This window comes from Lissotriton vulgaris, chromosome 1_1 (genome assembly GCF_964263255.1).
Source record: "Lissotriton vulgaris chromosome 1_1, aLisVul1.2, whole genome shotgun sequence".
Taxonomy (NCBI): domain Eukaryota; kingdom Metazoa; phylum Chordata; class Amphibia; order Caudata; family Salamandridae; genus Lissotriton; species Lissotriton vulgaris.
This window is the reverse complement of record NC_141685.1, coordinates 447,532,145-447,549,212: the sequence shown is the minus strand read 5'-3', so window position 1 is coordinate 447,549,212 and position 17,068 is coordinate 447,532,145. Positions and strand designations below refer to the sequence as shown.

The 17,068-nt window shown below is 42.5% G+C and overlaps 1 protein-coding gene across 11 annotated transcripts in view; it reads left to right on the top strand.

The window, feature by feature from the left end:
- The window catches only part of DOCK7 (dedicator of cytokinesis 7), an 864,306-nt gene that overhangs the window by 88,000 nt on the left and 759,238 nt on the right, over positions 1-17,068 (top strand). For all 11 annotated transcript variants that reach the window (XM_086953476.1, XM_086953469.1, XM_086953439.1 and 8 more), the window contains exons 3-4: positions 11,744-11,919; positions 12,022-12,090. In XM_086953476.1, the coding sequence (XP_086809602.1) occupies positions 11,744-11,919; positions 12,022-12,090 (245 nt within the window). The remainder of the gene's footprint in view (positions 1-11,743; positions 11,920-12,021; positions 12,091-17,068) is intronic.

Sequence of the window (17,068 nt, the reverse complement as noted above, 5' to 3'; positions counted from 1 at the left end):
GGGAGGGAAGTTCACCTCAAATAAAGCTCCACTGGCTGCCCAGTGCCACGGAGGAAGTGTGGATACCACGCATCCCGGTTATATATTAGTGTTGGAGGCTGTTAGTAAAATAACGTAGGGCATGTTCGCCATACTCCTAGCCTTCCCAGTGCTAGGGATCCAGCTATGCCACCCCTGCTGGTCCTGAGGCTTGGGAACACCACAGCCCCTCCCACTCGAGGCTCATGGTCAGTGGGGAGGACCAGAGACATTGCAGGGCTCTGTGAGGCTTCGAAGCAAGTGTTGGTGATCCCCCAGCGTGGCCAAGAAGCAAAGGTTGCAGTGATCTGTGGGTGCGAGGCAGCACAGGGCCACCTGCTTGCTCCGCTTCAGTTTTCCCAGCAAATCTGCAAACTCTGAAGTGGAAACTGCAGAGAGCTCAGAAGGATGGGCACAGGTCGGGCCCCTTCACAGCGACTGGGCCAGTAGAACTGAGCATCTGCAGAGCCGGTCCATCTGCCGAGCCGGTCCATCTAACCTTTCTGTGGCTTGTTCATTCCCGAGAGAACTAATAGCTGCTTAGTTGCCAGTGTATCTTGCACTGATGTGCTAGCTGCTCAGGAGCGGATACAGTTGTGGGATTAGGTTATGGCCATAGGGTGGAAAGGCCTTCCTCTTTCAGAGGCACAGTCCGGAAGTTAGCTCCCTTCAGTATTTAGGCGGCTGCAGGACAAGCGTAGCAGTGAAAACATCACCTCATTATAAGGTACACCTCTTACTTTAAAAACAGGAAGAACTTGTTCTTAAAGTGTGAAAACACAGTATGTGGTGAGTAGCAAAGTATCAGACCTACTTGTCTTTTCTATGAATCCAATGTGTTTCTATGTATATACTAGATGTGCTCGGATTTTTTGATTGTTTGGATATTGAGGATGGTTTAAATTTTCTTGAACGTTTGTTTATTTCTGGCCATAGAGATATATCAAGGAGTAAAGACTCAGGAACTGCAAATAAGAACAGTGGTCTAATGAGCAAAACATTTGACAGCTACATCAAGATGTTTTAGAGAATGTAGAATATTTATAGTTGTTTTCAGCATAGAACATGCATATCCAAGTCTTCCTGCCCACATTGTGACTGAATGCCCCACGAGGGAGGTGAAAAGCGCAATTCTCCCTTTTCCAGAAGGAAACTGTTCATTAAAAACCTGACTTTAACTCACGCAGGGTGACTTTATCAGTTCCACTGGACACTGCACTGATCAACTGAGGACCCTGCACATAAACTCTGCACCCCCGCACCACAAAGGTGGCGCAGACCCTTGCTGACCGAAGTAGAGGTACAAGGGAATAACAAAGGGTACATTTCTTTCAGAGTAGCAGAGAATAAAAACAGGATTTATGAGCGCTAAATTACATGTTAGGTGTTTACTTTCTAATGGATATATTCACGGGCAGTTTCTTCACCTTATAGGTCATCCCAGGCACCAGATTTGATCCAGTAAATTATCCATAGCTCCTGCGTGCCAGTAGGTGGCGCCATTGGCGTCAGCTGCAGTTCCACCCTGCCTGGGCCCCTACATAGATGCCACCCAGGCGTGCTGTTTTCACTTAGTTTTTCCTCCACACCCTTAGCTTCAGGTCCTGAGTTCCATTCCTCTGATTTCATTTCGAGTCGCAATGTCGTCTCTGAAGGTTTGCAGTTTTTAAACTGTGCCATTCTTGTCAAAGGCAGATGTCAGTCACAGACCTACAAAGCATTTTGCTGCGATGTCTGAGGTTGAAGTACAGTTCCTTGTCTTGTGGCAAATGCTAATTTGCGCACTCCAATACAATCAAGGAGCAGGAGGCCAAACTGTACATGACAAATACCCACATGAAACAAGGCGGAGCCCTCAACGGATGTATGACGGTACAACGCGTACCTTTACAACGCAGGTTTAACAACGCAAGTCGTTACAACAACTTGCGTTGGGGGGCGCTGGATAGTGAATAGTTTAATTTACTATTCCAACCCCAGTCCCCGTGGATAGTAGGGAAGGTGTTGGATAGTAAATTAAACTATCCCCTATCCTTGAGCGCCCTCCAGCGAAAGTCATTGTAACTACTTTCGTTGTAAATCCTGCGTTGTAACGGTACCGCGTTGTAACGGTTCCGTTGTAACGGTTCCGTTGTAAAGAATGTTTCCCGCCCTCAGCAGATCGATTATCTCTGATAAGTCAAAAGACAAAACTTTGAGGAGGAAGGATGAAAAAACTTAGGAAACTTGACTCCTCTTGCTCTATATGACTGAGTTATCAGGTCAAGTTCATTAGTCTGTGCCCTTCTGTCCTAATTCTAACTTCTTTCTCATCTTCTGAGCCAATTCCTAGCCTGGAACCGTGGTGCCCGAGTTGGCTGCGCAGTATTCGGGTCTCAGATCCTTCGCCAAAGGCATTGTCAGTTGTCCGCAAATCAGTGATGCCTTCAGACCCAGCCCTTGCTCCAACAATACCGTCTATGACTTTTTTGGTGCCACTTGCAGAGCCAAACTCTTCCTCAGCCAGGATTTAGGCCCAGATGCATCAAAGTAAAATCCGCTCGCAAAGGGGCAGATTCTCAGAATCTGCCCCTTTATGACCGGTATTTTCGCATTTGGGATGCATCATCCCAAATGCAAAAATCGCAAAATAAGAATTCGCTAAATTGCGACGACTTGCAATTAAGGAATCTCAAATTGAGATTCCTTAAATGCAATGCATCAAAGTTAAAAAAATAGTAATTTTGCTAATAGGAGTGGCAAATTACCATAAAGTTTAACTTCATGGTAATTTGCTAAAACTTTGAAAAATGCACTTTTGTGCATTTTTCAAAGTTTCATGTTGCGCACACACATGCCCTAAGGGCATGTGTGTGCGCAACACATGTGCACAGATCAATTACAGGGGTGCAACAGGGTGTCCTTTGGACACCCCTGCACCCTTGAAATCGCATTCTCAATTTGCGATTCGCTAAATGCGATTCGCAAATTGAGAATGTCTTCCGATTCATTCCTATGGGCCTCTAGGCCCATAGGAATGAATGGGGAGGTATTCCTTAATTGCGACTCGCAATTTGCGAGTCGCAATTAAGGAATTTTAAGAATTTGCTATTTTTTGAGCGAGTTCTTCTTGCATAGTATTTTGCTATTCCTTATTAGCGATTCCTTATTTTTTGCTAATAAGGAATTGCAAAATGGATGCTTGATGCATCTGGGGGATAGTCCACTATTCCCTGACCGTAACTTTGATTTGACAACAAACCTTTTTTCTACTTCTTTTCATTGGAATCCGAATGTAGGCCAGCAGGTAGGGCATATTTAGGTCAGATTCGGAACCTATTCAGCTACTCATTTCTTCCACACATTGTAGATGATGATGAGAAGGTGGATAATGTTCTCTGTAGGCCCTACCGGGAGCTAATAAATGCCAGTGGTCTGGACACCTCGTCTGAGTCAGCCCTGGAATCAGCTCATGGTTCTCCTTGAGAATAGAGTGCTTCCTTTGTTATGTTATTCACAGGATCGTGCAGGTCCCGGAGTTGATCCACTGTAAGGAAGAGATTGACTGCTCACAGAAATCATTCAGCCAGGCCATCTTTTGAGCGTCTTTCCTTTAATGCTGTCCTTGTGGACCCCATTCTGTCTTCATGGTCCATGCCATTTTACACTCCAGTGGTTCGCCATCACTTTGATAGGCATCAAAGGCCTTTTGCGGAGCATGTGTAAATGTTGGTCATGATCCACCTTCGCACTTGAGATTTACATATTCCTGTACCTCGATGATTGGCTACTAAAAACAGACTCATTGTTGGTGGTTTCTGGCCAACTGCAGGCACAATGTCACTGCTGCTTGGTTTCTGGTTCTCTTTCAGTAGATCTGTGTCTCACCTCAATGCTACACAGGCTGCTCTTCATGAGCGTGCTTTTGGATACTGTCTCCTTAAAAGCCTTTCCAACCCTGCAGTGATTTCAGAACATTCAAGTGGAAGCTCTTCAGAACGGTTTTACAGATACTGGAACTATTAGCCTCCTAATTGTTGCTTGTGTCTTTCACTCAATGGTTCATGAAGGCCTTCCAGTGAAACTTGTGCTGCCATTGAACTAGCATTTATAATGCTTGCCAGCCAACCTCTGCATCTCTGAGGCTGTGTTTCCAAATTTAAGGTGGTGGCTTACAAACAGCAATCTGCCTTCTGTCCACTTTCAACAGTTATTACAGAAGTAACTCATGCTTTGTCCCTTAGATTGGGGCCAGCAACCCGACCCGGAATGTGGTACTGCAGCAAGCAAAGAGACGTGGGCTTGTGCACTTTCTATATAGAGGCTCTGAAACTGTGGTGCTTATTGGAGAGGAATGGTTCTTTGCTGTTGGCAAGTTATTGTCAGTGTTTCCCAATGTAAGGGCGGCATGGTCAGCATGAGTTTTCTCACAGCCACAAGTGATATCTTCACCTGGAAGGGGCCCAGGGGATTTTGCCAAGTTGGGCATGCCCCTAATGGACCTAGTTACATTGCAAAACTAAGTGCCCCTTCTTTTGTGCCTTGCAGTTTCCTCTTTGGGGGGTTCTGGGAGACTCATTCCCTCTTCGGTTGGACTTTGATCTTCTGTGTGTGTTCCAACCAATCATTTGACGCTCTGAGGAAGGGGAGATAGAACAGAATGCAAGATAAGTCCTTGAGGGTCTTGTACTCGAATTTTCTTGCATTGAGCATCTGTCCTCCACTTCAGGTTCTTCCTTGATAGAACCTGCTGTACTAATAGCAGGGCAGAGTGCTCCACCTGCATATCCACAACTGGCACCTTCGGCATGGAGATTGAGTGGGACCGACTGAAATATTTTGATCTGCTTGCTGGCTTATGTGGCTGGAGTGGTTCTGGCCGCGTGATGCTCTTCCACCAAGACCATATATACATGTTGCTGGGTGTACTTTGTTTCATGGTGTGCGGACAGGTGAGCTGAAACTATACAAGCCTATAATCTGATGTGCAATTATTTTGTCCTTATCCTTAAAAGGCTTTATGCTGGACACAGTTACTTATCTGCCCTGTAGGCCTTTCTTTTTTCCCTAATCAACCCTTATTTATCACCTGTTATGAAGCGTTTCTTGGTTTCTGCACTCATCCCTCAGTGATGTTTATTATGCTGCAGTCTGATTGTAATTTTCTGAAGTGTGTAACATTTAAGCCACTCCATAGCTGCTCTCTTAGGCTCCTTATATTAAAATCAGTGTTCCTTAGTGTGATTACTTCAGCCCATTGGGTTAGCAAGCGTCAGTCGCTATGAGTACTTCCCACTTATACAACTTTCCTGTACCAGCTGATGCTTAGCACAGCCTCTTTTTTCCAGGGTGTTGTGGCAGTTTTTCATGTGGCACCGTCCATTTTCTCACCTTCACATCCATCCAAACAGAACCAACACCAGAAAGACCATCACCCAGGTCCTTGTAACCAGCTGCTTCGACTACGGCAATGGTCTTTACACTGGCATCTCCGTCCAGCTCCTCAGAAGACTCCAGATCCTATAGAATTCTGCAGCCAGAAATCATATTGGACCTTCCCAAATGGTCTCACATCACCTCAGGAACCTTCACTGGCTCCCCATCCAGAAGAGATGCCAGTTAAAGATCCTCCTGATTCTCACGCGCGCCTGCAAAGCCCTCCACGATCAAGGACCATCGCACATCAACCATCAACTGAATTTCCATCAACCCTCCAAACACCTGCACTCCTGGTCACCCAACCTCGACCCCACCCCGCACCCATCGCAGCCATACCGGTGGCCACTCCTTCTCCTACATTGCCGCCAAGACCTGGAACAACCTTCCCCTCCAAGTTCGAACAGCACCCTCTCTGGCTGATTTCAGAAAGAGGCTCAAGACTTGGCTCGTTGACTGAGACACAGCATCCTCAGCGCTCAGATACCCTGGAGGGGACAGTGCTGCGCCTTAATTGTACTGATTGATCGACAAACATTACACCAGTTGAACCCACAGCTTGGTCTCGGTTTCTTTATTGACGTATCTATGGATGATCAATTGTTTTTTGGGGTTCACCAAAGTGAAAACGGTTAAAGTAATCCAGATGTGGATGTGTCTAGCTGAATTGCCCTTTGTATTAAGCTTTGTTTACACTCTGGCCTCAACACCAGCCCCTAACCTCCCCATCTCAAACAAGACAGTGGCTGTGTGGTTCAAACCCCAAACAGTGCAAGAAATCCACTCTTTTAGTGAGGCATCTCAATACTTAGTGGAGTGGTTTTGTTTAGTTTTCCAGGGTCTTGTCCCTATCATAGTTGACACCTTGTAGTAACTAAACAGGATCAGTCGAGCCTTTCCGAAAAAGTCTCCTCTCAGGACCATCATTGCAGCTTTTGGTGAAGTGAAAAATACCGTGTGCCATAATGCAAATTATTTAACATTTTGCCTTTTTTTGTAAGCCTTGACTACGTGGACCTCTTTTCTTGAAGGTGCAGGTGACCTTTTCTGTGTTTCTTCTTTCAAATACATGGATTGGCCTAAGCGTTATTCTGAAGGAAGACGTAAATAAGTATTTTAATGTTTGGACAAAAATTTGAATCTTCCACTCCTCGGTCACGTTCCGAATAAACCCAATGAACTGGTGTGTTTTTTTTTAAGTCATATTTTCTGTGTTTATGCATGAATACATTTTAGAACACTGGAATGTTGGGAGCTCCGTTGAAAACAATGGAGTGCTCCGGGCTACTAATGGCCGGTAGATGCCCGGAGCTCCAACATTCCAATGTTTGTATCTCTCAAGAGCACAAAGCACCGTGAACACGGTTTGTAGTACGAACAATGCAGGAATTTGTAATCCCAGCACCGGAATGTGCATATAAAGGACTATGAAAAAGTATTTTTTTTAAAACACTTTACACCACAGTGGCTTCCTGTGGGTAGGCCTTGCTGTCATGTGGACTGATCTGCACAGTGCAGGCCTTGCTTCTCTAAACAGTTGATTTCACTTACAGCATGCTGAACAGTGACGAGATAAGATATTTGGCCGCCTGCCTAGGGCGCAGAAAATCAACAATGGTTCACACTTTGCCCTTGCATTCTCTCAAAGCATCCAGTGCTGCCAGATGCAGATTATATTGCACTGCCCGCCCTTGATTAGATAACGCCGTTATTTATTATGAAACACACACTTTTCTAGTGATACCCTATTGTTAAAATATGTAATTATAGACCAGTATTGACAATACGAAGAGGTTTCAAAGCAGTAAACAAAGACGGTAGATTTAGTTTAATATTTATTTTTAAAGTTAAGTTAGGTGCTGGCTCACGAACTGCTTTTTGGCGGCGACTTTCACGTGCACAATATCCAAGAAAATATTCCCAGAGGTAGAAAAGCTGTGATAATTTGATGTAAAATAAAAACAAAATCATCCTGTAGAGTTTCCCTGTTAGGGGCTGCAAGCAGTTATAGCCGCGAAATACCTGGTGACGGGCAACAAAGATTTCGATCACGAGGCCGGGGGCTGGAAACTAGGTGCAATAATACTGTGCCCGCCATTACCGCGTCCAGAGCCGGTCCTAGGCCTTGTGAGGCCTTCTGAGGCCCCGGGCGAAAGGGAAGATGTGAGGCCCCTCTAAGTGCCTTACTGCCTGCGCGAGGGCCGGCAGCGGGCCCCCTGAGCGCGAGGCCCTGGGCAGCTGCCCATACCGCCCATGCCTAGGACCGGCCCCGACCGCGTCTGTACCTGGTAGTTACAGGTTCTGACGCCTAGAATGTGGAATAACATGGGGAACGCGGTATTGTCACAACATTATTAAGTTTTCCTTAATTTCATACCCTTTTCCTGGCATCCTGCTTTTGTAGGTAGATTTGATTTTGTGTACAGTGCCTTATCTGTTGTAGCTAGTTTGATTAAAATGGGTTTTATACATTTCTCGAAAGTTATCGAAATCAAATCTCATTTCTGTTTGTACAACAGTACGTTAAATATGACACGTGGGATAAAAAAAAAAAACTTTCCTTCATGCAGAGTCCAATGTTGCCTCGGCAGTACATGTGTTGCAATGCGAGCCATGCTGTATTCAGGTAACCCTGGGCGTTGTTTGTGTAACACTTTGAACTACACGTAGCTGATGGCACTGTGTATTGTCTGCACTGTGAAATAATTGCAAATGGCATCTTGCACAGTGCTAGTTATTATAAAATAAGTATCTCTATCTTTATATGCTGAAGAGCATATAGTACTTTCACTAAGTATCTCTATCTTTATGTGCTGAAGAGCACATAGTATTTTCACAAAAGTGAAAATGACAAATTTGCAAGCAGTGAGAGAGGTGATGATTTTGGGATGCTCCCTAACCTAGGGAGAGAACCAAGCAGATGCCTTGTAAACAAAAAGCACATCTTGTTCAACTTCGGTGGTGGTCCAATCCTCTTCGGACCACCACAAGCACAGTTATTGGCAAAAAAACAATCCCAACCAAAGGCCCTGCAAAGCATTATGGGACGAGATTAGCAGTGGGCAGTGAATTTTATAGTATCCAATTTCAAAATAATTCTACAAAGTGCTGCAGTTCATCTAGTCGTTACTAGATGTCCCTCACGAGTCAAATGCAAAAGCTTGATGAAAGGGTTTCAATGCTTTTGCATTTGACTCGTGAGGGACATCTAGTAACGACTAGTGGAACTGCAACTTGATGTAAGAATAATTTCAATGCTTTTGCATTTGACTCATGAGGGACATCTAGTAATGTCTGATTTTGTTTTCCGTTTTTGCAACATGTCCGCAGGTACTGTGCTTCGTTGTGAATATAAAAAATGTAAAGAAAAAAAATCCAACACTTATTAAGCCCCTGAAGAAAATACAAGCTTATAAAAATACATCTTATAGAGCCTTTTGGATAAAAAATACAATTTAAAAACCTTAAAAATTCAATGAAACAATCATAGGTTAAATGGACGTTATAGTTGGGAATTAGAATTTGAAAAACCTTAGAAATTCACTGAAAAAAAACAACTGTGATAGGGACGTTCTAGTTAGGAAATAAAATCTAAAAAACCTTACACATTCAGTGAAAAAACTAAAGGTTACAGGGACGTTATAGTTAAACTGACATTTCACTCATCATAACCAGAGAAATTCAGCAGTTTTAGTTAGCTTAGCTAACTATAACTCTCGCCCAGCAATGCATTGCTTATGACCTCACATATTACATCACTCATGACATTTTCAGTGATGGCTTTTACTCTTGCACCAAATGCAAAGCTCGCTGGGGGAGCACTATGGTGAAAGAATTTGAGATTCCGGGCAGAAAGGTTAAAAAGAAAATTACAAAGCTATTAAACTGCAATTCGGATTTTGTAGTTTACTGTTTAATCTGTCCCTGCAAAAAGAAGTACATTGGGAGCACCGTCCATCAAGCGCAGAAAAGGGCCTTAGAGCATGTCAGAGCCATCAACAACCGTGAAAATTCTTATCTGGTTGTTAGACATTTTGCTGAAGTTCAGCACAGTAAAGGAGATAAGTTAAAATTCTTCTGTATTGATCAAGTACAGCATAGAGAAAGAGGTGGTGACAGATTAAGAACATCTCAGACAGTTGGAGTCCAGATACATGGTGGATCTCCGGACTAGGATACCGGTAGGTCTAAATACAGAGGAAGAGCTCTGGATCTATGTGGGATAATGGAAACAGTATATGACAGTCCTAAAGATTCTTACATTAAGTGTTCCAAAGAGTAGGCTCGTAGTCTATTAGTTGAATCATACTCTCTATTTTATTTGTTTCATCTCTTCTATTTTTCACATCTTTATTTGCGTTTTTTATGGATATTGTTTGATTAAAAAAATAAGAATGGGTGGGCGTTAGTGGTTGGCGCACTTTTGGGAAGGCCAAAGTAATTTTTGATTGGTGATATCATCCTAGCTTTCATGCATAGAAAGGGCGGTGTTTAGCGTTTAAATAAAGTGAAGGTAAACAACAGGTGTGTCTGGTGCCTGCTTCTGTGCGGCCCCATGTTGAAGAGGCGTGTTTGCCTCGAAACGCGTCGGGAGTCAGCAAATTGTGTGGAGAACAGACGGGGGAGCTGAATAGAGGTGTACAAGCTGGATTGCCGGAATGCCGTGTGTGCCCTTCTAGAGGGCAAGAGCTCTTTGCTAATATATATATATATATATAATATATACTGTCCGTGCTCAGGTTTTCCCTGCCGCTTCTCCTTATCGAAGGGCGCGTCGTTCACGGGACCTGCCGGGCTTGATCCCAAATATGCAAACAATTCCTCTCCAAGAAAGGATAACGACTCCATGTCTCCTATGTGTGAAATAGTTTATTCTACAATTGCGGCGAATAAACTATTTCGCACAAAGGAGACATGGCGTTGTTATCCTTTCTTTGAGAGGAATTGTTTGCATACATGTATGTATATATGTATATATGTAGAGATAGTTTTATCTACCCTTTTATACTTGCTGTGTGTGGTAAAGGCATATGTTGTATGTCATACAGCCAAATTTCTTTCGCTTTGTGTCATTTTACCAACTTTGAAATATATCTCTGGGGAGAATAGTATCTGTTTTGAATACAAATCAGCTACACAACTCCTGGCCAATCTTGTTTTTTAGGAAAAGAGTTAGAAACGTTGCTTTTACGAATTTTGGTCCTGTCATGAAAACGGAGGGCTTTTTATGTCGTCCAGACGTGTGTCTCTGCTTAAATGAAATAGCTTGGACTGGTCGAAGCTCAGGACGATAATTGCTTAGTATTAGCATTTGTGTTTCTTCTCCATGCCTGATATAGCATTTGTGTGTGGCCTTTTATGTGATTGATGATGAAGTGTTAATGCAGCTGTTAATAGGTCTTTCTGTTTCCAGAGGCCCTGGTCTTCATTGGGTTGCCTTCTACTTTGTAGAGAGTACCCACATGACAGACCAGGTGTTGTATTCTGAAAGCTCATCCCTGAAGGGAGAGCTTCAGGGCTCATTATTATACATTTTGATGATCAACATATGTCAATGGCCTATACTGGATTTCGTCCAAAGCCATATAATGCTATGTGACCATTATGCCAAGAGCTTGCTATATCTTCCTTAGGCCCATGTGTAGTGGTTTGTGTGCTATCAGAGTGCTTGCTAGAAGTAAGAACATGCTGAAGCTAAAACGTGATAAAACGTAGGTTGCTTTTGTTGAATCAGATCTAAGAGTGAAAGGATGGTGAGTAATGATTAAAACACCATCAGCCCGAGTTAAATACACTGCAGAACAGTCTATCGTACTCAGCCGAAGGCCCACTTATACAGACAAATTGAGGCTACAGCTTGGCCTGGAGTGTATTTCTTTTGGATGCTATTCAGAGTGTTATGGATTATGCTATTCAGCAGATAACTGACCCACATAGCTCCTTAGAGGCATTTGTGCTAGTTACTCAAGTTGTGGCACTAGTAAGCAGGTGCCCAAGAGTCAACAAAAAGTCCTTGGGAATATTACCTTACTGGTAGTAAAGAAGCCAAATTAAGTGAAGTTTATTTTCAGTTGGCTCAGCATCACATTAGGGGGCACTTAAAGTTCTTCAGAAAAAAATATTTTTTGCTCTTGTATAAATAACTCTATGTCAGAATAATGTACCTCACCTTTAAAACTGAGCCATGCTGAATTCCATCTTTTCTTTCTTTATGCTTATTTATAGCCTCACTATCTCTTGACTGGATTCACTTTGGTGCTTTGTAGATTAAACCTTTCAGTTTCATGATTATCTTGCTTGTCTTTCATAGGTTCCACTTACTGAAGCTGTAGACCCAGTGGATTTGGAAGATTATCTTTTTACACATCCTCTTTCAATGGACTCTGGCCCTTTAAGAGACATGCTGGAATTTCCTACGGATGATATTGAAGTTGTATATACTCCCAAAGACTGTAGAACAGTTGTATCTGCAGTACCCGAGGAAGGGTGAGCAGTGACATGCACACACACAATTTAAACATGTTCTTTGTAGGTAACGTGTCAAAACATTGTAAATTATGTCAACTTTGTTTTCATTTTTTCCAACAGTGAGATGGATCCCCATGTTAGGGATTGTGTAAGAAGTTACACAGAAGACTGGGCCATTGTAAATAGGAAGTAAGTTTATGATTGTTATAAATGAATGTGTAAATCACAATGTTTTATAGAAAGATGTACTTAACAATTGCCAAAGCTAATTTTTTGTTTCAAATTTCAGAATTGATTCTATAGCGATAACTTCAATGATAATGTTAACTTATTACATTAGTTTTCAAATTGAGATGCATTGGATGTTCTATGTTATTGTATTTCTGTTGTCTGCACTAGTGGTTAATGTCACAACAGTTGTATTTCTATCAGTATAGCTGGTGAGTATTACTATGGCTATTTTCTTTTTATATCGTTATAATTATTTCATTCTGCTAATATAACCATTAATTACCTTTGTAAGGACAGTGCTATTGAATCTAAAATGTTGTTACATTTCTATTGAAATGGCTTTTATTATTTCAGAACATTACTCTTTCTAATCTTACTCCTGTCAATGTTGCTAAATGTTATTGCAACTGTATGGCCAATGAGGGTGAAAAGAAAGCGGCTACATTTTCATGTGAAAAATAGAGCGAAAAATGACTGCAAAAACAGACTCTCAAAAACGTCTTCAGCCATAAATAATTAGATCTCTATAAGAATCCAACCATACTTAGGTTCCACATATTGTAGGACCACATTAATGTATTGTCAAACTCGAGTCTTAGCGTATTTAGGGACAAATGCTTGACTGTAGTTTTAGGTGCATGTTCAAACTTTTATAGAGTGATACTTATGTATCTTAAATATTTTTTACTGTTGAATGTTTTGGGTCTGACGTTGCAGTCTGTTTTTTCAGACTACTTTCTCAAATCAATTCCCAAGAAAGTCCTTTGTTCTATGTCAAAGGGTAGTGGCGCTTCCAGGATAAAGAATACTTTTTCTGGGTCCTTAATGCCGTTTTAAACTGCTGGAACTGACAGTCTAACTATTAAGTGTAAATGTTGCTTTGTAATAACATCAATATGTCATTGTTCCACCGTAACACAGTTGATCGATCTTTGAATGCTTATTTGGTACGGGCTAGATGGGTTAAAATAGGAGATTATTCCATCATGCTCGGGAATGTGTTTAGTTCTATAAATGGGCCTGTATATAAGATATGAATGCAGTATTGACAATTCCAATGAAAAGACAAATTATGCTATAAACACTTTTGTATTTATTTGGGAGGTGAAATGACCGGACATTATGGGATTGAAGGCAGCTATTTCAATTCAAACGATAGAGTTACCTGAGATCAGAAAGAAGAAGAATTAGCTGATCTCAAGATTACATCTCCAGACAATATTGCAGAGATGCTCCCAAATGAGTTCAGAACCTGCTTAAAGATAGTCCCCATTGCTGTATGCAAAGGGCACAAACACATTTTCAGGTCTTCTGTGAATTGTAGTGATACAAAATGGCAACTAAGGCATGGTTGGCAGGGAAAAAAATAATTCATGTTATTCCGTGCCATGCAGAAGAGAGGTATCCAGGTCCGCGGTTAAATCCCACGTTTGTTAGGTGATCGATATGGCTTCTTTCTTCTAAATTTGCTCAACAGTTGGTATACTTGGTTCTCATGTGTCATAAAGTAACTTTTATTTCAAAGAAACCAATGTCCTTTGTGCGACTTTATTATTTTGGAGAATCTAATAAGAGAACCTAATATTGAATGATGTGCTAACTATACAGCAGTTGTCCAGTAAAATGCCTCAGTGGAAAATTGTAGAACAAATGGAATAGGGTGTGCCCAGAAGGGTTTTGATTTGAGTTAGTGTTTAAAAAATATCTGTTACACTGAAATTATTATTTGATCAAGGGCAAAGAAATAAATGGCTTATTTAGATTTTAAGAGTATCGAAATGCAGATGGGAATGTGAGATTATATCAAATATGAGCCTGTCTCTATTTTGTAAAAATAATTAAAACAAAAACGGTAGACATAGTGGATGATAATTCGTGCAAGACACAAATCATGTACATGTTTCAACCTCTGTGGAAGTGGAAAAATGAGGAAACAGGCAGCTGGGAGTGACCTCACCCAGGGCACAACAAAAATCAAGGTCCGACAAAAATAATTTGGTGGCTAACAACATAACACTCAGCAGTTTATGAAGTGGTAACAAAGAGGCACCACAACGCGAATCCCCTCGACTGTAATGATATTGGGCGAATATTCGGTGTATATTAATTTAATGTTCATAATTTGCCTAGGGTTATTGTAAATTACCCAGCGAGGAATAAGTTTATAAAGGATCATATATACTGTTTTTTCTCATGACCCATATGCTTGGTCAGCCATTGAAAAATTACGGAAACTGCTTTTTGACTGTTGCTGACAGTCACACAAAATTTTCGGCCTCTGACCCTTCTCACCCTCATTGGCCATATTTCTATCCTTAGTAACCTGAGAAAAGTCCCCCTCTCTCTAGAACCCCCCTCCACCTTCGAACCACCCCGTCTCAAATGCACCCTCCTCAACTGCAGATCGGCCTCTAGGCACTCCTCCGCAATCGCTGATCTCATCCTAAAACTGGACCTTGACCTAATCATCATGACGGAAACCTGGCTAACTGAATCGTCTACACCTATAATGGACATACTGGTTCCCCCCAACTACCACATCACTAGACTAGACAGGGTTGGTCAAAAAGGTGGGGGTGTCGCATGCATACACAGGAGTAACCTCTCTGTCCTGAAAGTAACCTCCCCTTCCCTCCCCTCCCCTCCCCAACCTCCTATGAATACATCTGCCTCGATATTATCAGTGAGGGCAAACCGATATGCACTCTTCACGGCATTTACCACCCACCAGGGGACAACCGTACCTTCTCCCAACAAATCATGGATTTGATCTCAACCAATTCTGGTAGACAACTCACACAAATATACCTTGGTGACTTCAACCTCCATTGGAATGATCATAATGACGCGGTGGTAAATAGTCTTAAAAATTTCCTACACGTCCTCGACCTCACCCAAATATGCGACAGCCCGACCCACGAGAAAGGCTCTATCCTTGACTTTATCATCTCCAAAGAGGACTCTATCCAACTTGAATCTATCCAACCCTGTGACTGGTCAGATCATCATATTGTCCCATTCTACATCAAAGAAAAAGTCAAATTGAACCCGGTTCAATCCTTCAAGCCCAAAGTCTGGAAAAGAGACCTGAAAAAACTCAATCCAAACTCTCTACCCCCCAACAGCTGCAACCTCCTACTTCCTCCTACCGGCGTCACGGATGTCCAAGCTTTGACTGATCACTATCTCAACGCTATGACCTCAATAATTAATGAAGCTGCATCTATGCAGCTAAAAAGAGCCTCCACAAAAATGTCCAATCCCTGGTACGACAGGAGTCTCAATGACGATAGACGGGCTATGCGAATAGCAGAGCGCACCTGGAGATCAGCTCCCTCCGCACTGCACCTAAAAACGCTGAAGAAAAAGAGAAATGCCTACTTCAGGAAAATAAAACGGTCTAATTCAGAATTTTTCAGCCGGCAGCTCGACCAAGCCAAAAATCGTCCGAGAAAGCTGTTTGAGCTAATCAGAACACAATCCAAGGAACAACCCCAACCACTCAGCACTTTGGACAAAGCACCCTCCTGTGAAGACTTCGCCTCTTTCTTTATCCAAAAAACCGATAACATAAAGAATGATCTCCTCATTGACATAAGTCTTTACTCCAAACCCCATTGCACAGCACCCACTGAACCAAAAAACAATGCCACATGGTCATCCTTTGCCACCTATTCAGAAGAAGAAATTGGTAGACTGCTCAGTACTGTGAAACCAGCCAATCACCTCACGGACCCCCTTCCTGCTAACGCTGTCAAAGACCTTACCCCGTCGCTCCTCCCACTCTGGACTAAAATTATTAACAGTTCACTTCAACAAGGGACCATCCCCGATGCCCTTAAAGTTGGACAAGTCACACCTCTACTAAAGAAACCGACAGCCGACCCCTCTGATCTAAATAATTACCGTCCCATTACCAATATTCTGACTCTAGCCAAACTGTTGGAAAAATGCGCACAAGTACAATTGACTAAACACATTAATCAGTTTGATCTACTCAACCCTTATCAATCAGGCTTCAGAGCAGATCACAGTACAGAAACTGCTATGACTCCCATAATTGACGACGCCCTTCAAATCCTAGATCAAAATGATACCTGCCTCCTCATCCTTCTTGATCTCTCGTCTGCATTCGACACCGTCAAACATGAGAATTTACTCGAACTATTAAACACAAGAATGGGTCTATCTGGAACTGTGCTCAAATGGTTCACGTCCTTTCTACACAACAGATCGCAGAAATTCAAGAGTAACAACATGATGTCTTCGCCAATACCTGTATCGCTAGGCGTCCTACAAGGAGCCCCCCTTTCCCCAACTTTGTTAAAACCTAGTTATGGAGCCTCTCACCACCTTGCTAGAAGCATCCAATGTTCACTCCCACATGTACGCCGATGACACCCAACTGTATCTCAAATTACAATCACCCAAAGACATTATGCTCTTGAATTCTACGATCAGAAGCACCCAATCCTGGCTGGCCGCTAATCATCTCAAACTCAATGCTCTTAAAACAGAGTTCCTCTTGATCTCACCTCCCGCGAAGATCACTACCGCTCAAATTTGGCTTAAACACCTAACGGCACTCAATGTTCAGCCCACCATCGTGGACTCAGCAAAATCTTTAGGCATAACACTTGACACCAACCTCAACATGCAGGAACACATCAACAAAGCAACTAAGGGTGCGAACTTTCAGATCAATACCCAAAGGAAACTCAAACCCTTCCTTCCAGCCAAAGATTTCCAAACTGCGGTACAAGCACTAGTCATCCCTCGAATAGATTACGGCAGCATCGCCCTCTGCGGTCTCCCCCTAACTACTACGGCACCCATAAGAGCGTCTCTAAACGCAGCAGCAAGACTCATCACTGGATCAAAAAAACACTCACACATTTCCCCTGACCTGAAATCGCTGAACTGGCTGCCTTTTGAA